The sequence below is a fragment of the Amphibalanus amphitrite genome, unplaced genomic scaffold, assembly GCF_019059575.1.
Source record: "Amphibalanus amphitrite isolate SeventyFive unplaced genomic scaffold, NRLGWU_Aamphi_draft 000179F_arrow, whole genome shotgun sequence".
Lineage (NCBI taxonomy): Eukaryota > Metazoa > Arthropoda > Thecostraca > Balanomorpha > Balanidae > Amphibalanus > Amphibalanus amphitrite.
Window position 1 is genome coordinate 393,626 of NW_024881674.1, and position 7,996 is coordinate 401,621.

A 7,996-nucleotide genomic window follows, 5' to 3' on the forward strand; every position below is an offset into this window, starting at 1 on the left:
GCACGGCACCCTACTAACCGGTCCCTAACCATGTACCAAATTTGAGCGCCATCGGTCCAGCCGTTCTCGAGATCTGGAATCGACCCCTGCACGTGCGCACGTGCAGCAGCACCCCAACTCTGGCACATGGATATGCATTGCCTAGTGGGTGCCTACCTACATGCCAACTTTCAGCGCAATCGGCCAAGTATAGTTCGTTTTTCTTAAGTTTGCCCCTCACTGTAAACGTCTTTTTGAACACAGCACGAGAATTGCTAGCTGAATTACTGAGAAAACTGGTTGGCGCACATTGTATTGGAGATATGAATAATGTTTTCAAAATAAGTTTTGAACACCGACGATGTAACGTTAATGTTAAACGCCGTGCAATTTATTAATTAGTTCAGACATGATTCCTGAGAAGTCGTCTATCACTGTGGAGCTGTAGGTATGGGTAAATACGAGCTATGAGTCTGTGAAATAGTAAACATATTTGATAAAATTGATCGTCTGTGAAATCTGGTGAAATCAATGTGCGCCAACCAGTTTTCTCAGTAATTCAGCTAGCAATTCTCGTGCTGTGTTCAAAAAGACGCTTACAGTGAGGGGCAAACTTAAGAAAAACGAACTATAGTTACCGAGATATTGCAACAATTACAAAAGTGACACCTCTTCGTTTTGCACGTGGCACGTGCATAAGGGGTCACCCACATGCATCGGGAATAGTGCAATACTTGGTAGAAGGAATGAAGCTACCCTACAAAAATTACCGCATGTAAATCGGTCAAGTGGTTGCTGAGATATAAGCCTCGCAAAAGCGTGACCACGGCCGGCCGGCCGGCCGCTCATACTCAGAAATTTCCGTTAATCTAAGGAAAGACTACGCTCGCTTCGCTCGCTCCGTAACCAGTATAACGCCTTTTGGGGCGACTAACGGAGCGAGCGAGAGGGTGGGCCTTGCACGTGCGAAATTGCGAGGGGGTACCTCCAACTGACTTGTGCATGGCACCCTACTAACCGGTCTCTAGCGATGTGCCAAATTTGGGCACAATCGGCTCAGCCGTTCTCGAGATCTGGAAGCGGCACCCTGCACGTGCGCACGTGCAAAATGGGTCCCAACTGACTTGTGCACGGCACCCTACTAACCGGTCCCTAACTGTGTACCAAATTTGAGGGTAATTGGTCGAGCCGTTCTCGAGATCTGGAAACGACCCCTGCACGTGCGCACGTGCAGCAGCGCCCCAACTCTGGCACATGGATATGCATTGCCTAGTGGGTGCCTACCTACATGCCAGCTTTCAGCGCAATCGGCCAAGTAGTTACCGAGATATTGCAACAATTACAAAACGGACATCTCTTCGTTTTGCACGTGGCACGTGCATAAGGGGTCACCCAAATGCATCAGGAATAGTCCAATACTTGGTAGAAGGAATGAAGCTACCCTACAAAAATTACCGCGTGTAAATCGGTCAAGTGGTTGCTGAGATATAAGCCTCGCAAAAGCGTGACCACGGCCGGCCGGCCGGCCGGCCGCTCATACTCAGAAATTTCCGTTAATCTAAGGAAAGACCAGTATAACGCCTTTTGGGGCGACTAACGGAGCGAGCGAGAGGGTGGGCCTTACACGTGCGAAATTGCGAGGGGGTACCTCCAACTGACTTGTGCACGGCACCCTACTAACCGGTCTCTATAGCAATGTGCCAAATTTGGGCACAATCGGCCCAGCCGTTCTCGAGATCTGGAAGCGGCACCCTGCACGTGCGCACGTGCAAAATGGGTCCCAACTGACTTGTGCACGGCACCCTACTAACCGGTCCCTAACTGTGTACCAAATTTGAGCGCAATCGGTCGAGCCGTTCTCGAGATCTGGAAACGACCCCTGCACGTGCGCACGTGCAGCAGCGCCCCAACTCTGGCACATGGATATGCAGTGCCTAGTGGATGCCTACCTACATTCCAACTTTCAGCGCAATCGGCCAAGTAGTTACCGAGGTATTGCAACAATTACAAAACGGACACCTCTTCGTTTTGCACGTGGCACCAAAAGTGGAAAAAGTTACCCCGGCCGCGCCGGGGTCGGCTGAAGGTTACCCCGGCCACGGCCGGGGTGGCCGGGGCAGGTTCTCCACCCATGCGTGGCACGTGCATAAGGGGTCACCCACATGCATCAGGAATAGTCCAATACTTGGTAGAAGGAATGAAGCTACCCTACAAAAATTACCGCGTGTAAATCGGTCAAGTGGTTGCTGAGATATAAGCCTCGCAAAAGCGTGACCACGGCCGGCCGGCCGGCCGGCCGGCTGCTCATACTCAGAAATTTCTGTTAATCTAAGGAAAGACTACGCTCGCTTCGCTCGCTCCGTAACTACGCTCGCTTCGCTCGCTCCGTAATGAGACTCCGCTCGCTTCGCTCGCTCCGTAATTACGTAAACGATTATAGCACAAATGATAAAACGATAGGCAGCCAGGATGCAAGGAGCCAAGATTCCTTTACTACTCGCAGCCGCAAAGAACGGAATTTTCCTAGTCATGCTACCATATCCTATCTGGAAGCGCTAATATCATACAACAACAGCGCATCTATGACGATTCGCATGATGCAAACATGTTCAATAATGTACATTACAAACTGAAAGCAGCTTGTTGCCTAGCAATCAGCAAAATAATTTGCAAGTTACCAGGCAACAAGTGTTTTTAGCATTGTTGATCAAGTTCCTGAAACGGGCTCTGAACTCTATAACAATAAACTTTGATACACTATTGTAATAGCCGTTATTGTTATAGCTAAGTAATAAATATTCTTTCTTACTGCTTTTTGCTGTGCTTTTTATAGGAAACAAACTTGGTGATTAGAGGCAAACATGTCAGAATATGCCAAAGTGAAAGTTGGAAAGCTCAAGCTTAAAGGTGAAAAGGAGAAGTAAGTCGAGGTAGTTGCAACGTCCCAGTTTGTGGCAACATGCTAAATTGAAATATTTGTTTTTTATATAATTTGTGCAGCATGAACTACTTATTGTGCATTCATAAAATGTTTATTTTTGCCTGGAATTTCTATGCCAAAAAGTTCCCCATGAAACAGTTGTTTGGGCAGGTCCGTGTTCCAGGATCCTTTGGGATTCCTCACGTTTTGTAATACCCTAATGTCGGTTTTTATGAGGGATTCCACATGAAAAACAGCCTTTCCAAATGCAGGCTCAATTGTTAGCCTTTCTGGCTCCATTTTTATGCCTCATTTTGCTCTACCATCATCAGCCCAGAGTCATCAAAGCTATTGCATTTTAAATAATTCAATAAAGTTGCTGCTATTTTGCCATGTTTGGTCCTTTTAACTGAAACTTCCATGTTTTCTGAATTCTTGCAAATGGCTTGCATTGTTAACATTTGATACAACTCAGCAATAGCATGCTGCTTGTTGCATCTCAATTTTTTGTGTGGTAGAAGAAATCAATCAGAATATTGAAGGGATGCATCAGTCCGCTGCAATCTGCATCAATAACCACAGGTGCCCAGCAGAGCCCACCACTGATTGGATTAGACAAAGTCAACCGATTCTGAATTTTAAAGTGCCTTGAAGACTTTGTAATTTGTTTCCTCTCGATATTCTTCACATTTCACTGGATTTTCTTTATTGCACCGTAATTTTGAATGTTAGGACTAGGCAATGCTGCATGGTAATATAATGATACTGTGTGTGTGTAATGATGCTCTTGTGAAACAAAAACTTTTCAAGAAATCTTTAGGGCATGTGTCAAAAGTGCTTCACATGCCTACCTTCTTTGATATCACTTCATAGTGCATTTGCACTGAAAAATGGTGAAAATGAAGATGTTCAAAGTGCATTATAGAATATAGGACCTTAAACTTTTTTAGCATAGGTCCTCTTTTTGAAAGTTGTTACCAATTTAGCACTCTGACAGGACTTTGCCAGCATTCAATTTGAATTATTATTCTATAACTTGTTGAAATGCTGATCCATGAATATTGAATAAGCTGAGGTGCTTGTATCATTTTGTCTGTTTATACACATCATGCCTAATGAATGTTAATCAACTTGCTCTGCTTGTTTCAGGAAACACAAGAAGAAATCTCACAAAAGGAAACATGAAGATGCAACCTTAGATGTGGCTGTGGGGAAGAGCGACTCAAATGTTCATGGTTAGCTTGGCTACTGTTGAATCATGTTTTAATATTATTTAGTGGTTTGCTCATGATGGAAATAAACCTTCATTTAACATTAATATTCACTTTGATTTTGGATAGAACTTTGATGCAAACAGGTGTTGGTATTTACTGCTTTTGATGCTTGAAATATAGTTTGCTATATGAGAGGCAAATCAGCAATGTCAGTGACATTAACCAGAAACTCTGTCTTTTTCAGGCGGCTGGTGGACTGTGTCCAAAGTGTCTGAGATCCGCGGCAGCATCGCCATTGAGCTCGGAGACCGAACCTACATCAAGGCACTGGACAATGGTCTGTTCACCATAGGCACGCCACATGCCGAAGGTAGGAGAATAACCACGCGCTTATAATTGTGAAGCAGCGATATATCAAGTGCAGAATGTCTTTTTTGCTAAAAATTCCTTTGAAATCACACCCCTGTTCCACCTTTTCTTGAAATTAATGATCGCTTAACTTCATTGCTAAAATTATTTTAAATGCATTCACACATTAAGTCCCAGCTGATGTATTTGCCCAAATGTTGCGTTCCTGGTTTACCATTCTCCCCACCTCTCCCTCTCAGGTGAAGGCCCCGACCCGGAGGAGGTCCTTATGGCCGTCCCGGTGGGCGACCAGCGCGTGGCGTTCAAGTCCGGCTACGGCAAATACCTGGGAGTGGACGCCAAAGACCGAATGGTGGGCCGAGCAGACGCCATCGGTCCCATGGAGCAGTGGGAGCCCGTCTTCCAGGTATGCTGAGAGATGGTTTGCAGTGCCGAGGATGAGGCCGGTTCGGCATAGCCATTTATGCTCGGCGATATTTTGTATGTGGAGCAAGAGTCGGTCATTATTCTCAAATACTAACAGTGCCGGCTAGAGAGAAGACTTTCGGAACTGCCCCGCGGCTGTCCGTCCAAGACAGATGTCGCCACTTATTCCTACCCCTACCGATGCCGCACACTACACCACACACACACACACCCGCTCTGAGGCCAGTCAAACAGTCGCCAGACCGCTGTGATGTCGCCTGTCCTCTGACTGACACCGAACCGGTGGTCGTTACCGTCCTACACAGACACATCCGTCTGGATCCCGGTCGGGGGCCGACGGGCCGACGGATGGCCGGCTGTCGACCGGTGTAACAGGCGCTCCGCGACCGACAGGCTCGGTCGACACTCCCGACAGGCCCGGTCGACACTCCCGATAGGCTCGGTCGACACTTCCGACAGGGGTGTCCAGGGGTGACGGATGTTGTTAAACGGCCACTTCAGTGAATGTAGTTGTGCTGTTGTGCCAATGCGGTGTTGTGGCTTAGAGCGATTGATTGCGTTTCTTCGTATCGGTGCCACTTGGCGGTAAGTGGTTTCCGACAGGGCTAGAATATGGCTGCGGATTTGCAATGAATTTTTATAGCGCTTTTTTATGTGAGGTTTTATCAGATAAAACCTCATACTTGTCAATCGTCTGGATCGTTCTTTTTTTACGGCACGTGTTACTTCTCTCTCCTCTAGTTATTACCTTTACCACCACTCATCAATCTCTTGTTTTCCTCTGTTCGCCCGCAGGACGGCAAGATGGCTCTGCAGGGCGGTAACAGCCGGTTCGTCTCGGCCGACTCCGAGGACTCCGTTGTAGTAAGCTCAAAAACCGCCTCCGAGCCGGAGATGCTCAGTATTAGATCACACGCCGAGCGGGTCGCCCCCGGCGGATCCGCCCCCAAGGAGGATGAGGGCAATCTCAACCAAGTCGAGATTAATTATGTGTGAGTTGAGGGTGGTGATGGTTCCGATAGTCATGGGGATCCTATTTCATGGTGACAAAACTTGATGTGATTAATTCGAGTTGATTTGAGCATGTGCGCACTGCGCTGATTCGTGTGGGGTGGGTGTACTCGTTTGGTGCTCTATGTGCGATGATTTTCATTTAGAGTCGCTGCTCTGTCAGTGGGATTGCGTTGTAGCTAGCCTGTCGTTCAGGGGTGTGATTTTCATTTTCTCGTCGATATTCTCTCAGCCACTCAATAATAGGGGTTTCCACCTCTTTCACTATATGTGTCGTGTCGTAGAAATTGATAACGTCAGTCTTCGAACTATGCTCGCTGATGGACATAATCATTGATTATAATTTCATCCTAAAAAGGCTTTTGTTGGTCTTGATATTAGGTATCGATTGCGCACTTTATTCCCCACCTGTTAACCCGGCTCCGTCCCTCCACAGCAAGCAGTTCCAGAAGTTCCAGGACAAGCGGATGCGTCTCCACGAGGGAGGTGCCGAGGAGCTGCGCACGGCGCGTGAACAGGGTAGGCTGCACGAGTCACTACTGGATCGACGATCGAAGATGAAGGCGGACCGATACTGCAAATGAGCGACGGCTGACCTGCTGCTTTAAGGTCAGCAGCTTTCGACGCTTTCTTTGAGTGTCGACTGTGGTTGTCAGATGTTCTGCATACACATGAAATGTACATCCGGGCACCCCCAGAGGTTCTACAACATCAGTGTACTACGGCTGAAGACGTAATGTGAGGTCTAATATCCACTGATTTGTACAAGTAGTCTGGGTCCCTCGGCACTCAGCATGTTTAGGAACGGTGGTTGCTCTCTTTGCGCCATCATTTCACGATATTTTTTTTAAGAAGAACCAACATTTAGAAACGACTGAGCTGTATCGTATACTGAACTAAGCTCGGATCAGTGTGACAAAAAGAGAACAAGAATAATCATAACGACTTAGTCCACTCCGACTAAGTTCAATGTTGAGTGGAAGTCGGCGTTCATCGATCGACTGTTCGTGTCGCAACATCACGTACAACATCTTAACGACTCTAAGAGGCATCTAGTTATCATTCCTACACTGCTGCTAGCTAGCTAAAAGCTAGCTAGCTTCGGTCACAGGTGGTTCCTGCGATTGTTAGTCGGCTCTCGTCGATCATAATGTCGCACACTTTCCTTCAACTCAGAGGTGGCGCAACAGTCGGTACCATCTCATAATGCAAGAAAACGCTCACGAATCATTGCAAATGTTGCTGATCATCTCATATTCGATGACTGTGTGATGAATAATGAATATATGCGAACTGTGGTATTGTTTTTACCGGACTGGCTTGATTTTGCTTGTGGATGGTCGATTAGAAAGGGAGGGAATAATGGGATGGTCGATTAGAAAGGAAGGGAATGTTTACGATGTATTGGACTTGCGTATAAAAGTGAAGTCCCTGGATCCAGCAAGTGCCATACTCAGCCGCACGACCGGTATGTATGATTACGGAGCGAGCGAAGCGAGCGGAGTCTTTCCTTAGATTAACGGAAATTTTCTGAGTATGAGCGGCCGGCCGGCCGGCCGTGGGGACGCTCTTCAAAAGCTAATATCTTAGGAACGGGACATCCGATTGACAAGCGGTCTTCTTTACTGAATGTCACTTGGACGTAAAAGTTCTGTGGTGTGATGGCCACCATGCGTTCTTGCCAACCACCGCACGTGGCGCGTGGTAAAGTTGGACATTTTTTAAGAACCCCCAAAATTGCAACCTCAATAACCGGCACAACGGTTGGGCCGATTGAATTGAAACTCGGTACACAGTTAGGTCTCCATCAGATGATTCATCTGCATGTGTTAAGGTTGGGGTGCTGCTGCACGTGCGCACGTGCAGGGGTCGTTTCCAGATCTCGAGAACGGCTGGACCGATGGCGCTCAAATTTGGTACACGGTTACGGAGCAGTTAGTAGGGTGCCGTGCACAAGTCAGTTGGGACCCATTTTGCACGTGCGCACGTGCAGGGTGCCGCTTCCAGATCTCGAGAACGGCTGGGCCGATTGTGCTCAAATTTGGCACATCGCTAGAGACCGGTTAGTAGGGTGCCG

The 7,996-nt window shown here is 47.4% G+C and overlaps 1 protein-coding gene across 1 annotated transcript; it reads left to right on the forward strand.

Annotated features, from left to right (window-relative positions):
- Positions 1-2,715: 2,715 nt before the first annotated feature.
- Positions 2,716-7,218, forward strand: LOC122384022 (protein FRG1-like). The gene is made up of 6 exons (XM_043370981.1): positions 2,716-2,899; positions 4,049-4,134; positions 4,358-4,483; positions 4,722-4,888; positions 5,704-5,900; positions 6,356-7,218. The coding sequence occupies exons 1-6, from the start codon at positions 2,841-2,843 to the stop codon at positions 6,501-6,503; spliced, it is 783 nt and encodes a 260-aa protein (XP_043226916.1). The 5' UTR covers positions 2,716-2,840; the 3' UTR covers positions 6,504-7,218.
- The last annotated feature ends 778 nt before the right edge of the window (positions 7,219-7,996 follow it).

What these genes read in the sequence shown, in the direction of transcription:
- LOC122384022 (XM_043370981.1), top strand. Translation starts at nt 2,841, where the DNA reads ATGTCAGAATATGCCAAAGTGAAAGTTGGAAAGCTCAAGCTTAAAGGT. An exon ending in CTTAAAGGTGAAAAGGAGAA is followed by an intron (nt 2,900 to 4,048) that starts GTAAGTCGAGGT and finishes TGCTTGTTTCAG; the next exon opens with GAAACACAAGAAGAAATCTC. An exon ending in GAGCGACTCAAATGTTCATG is followed by an intron (nt 4,135 to 4,357) that starts GTTAGCTTGGCT and finishes TGTCTTTTTCAG; the next exon opens with GCGGCTGGTGGACTGTGTCC.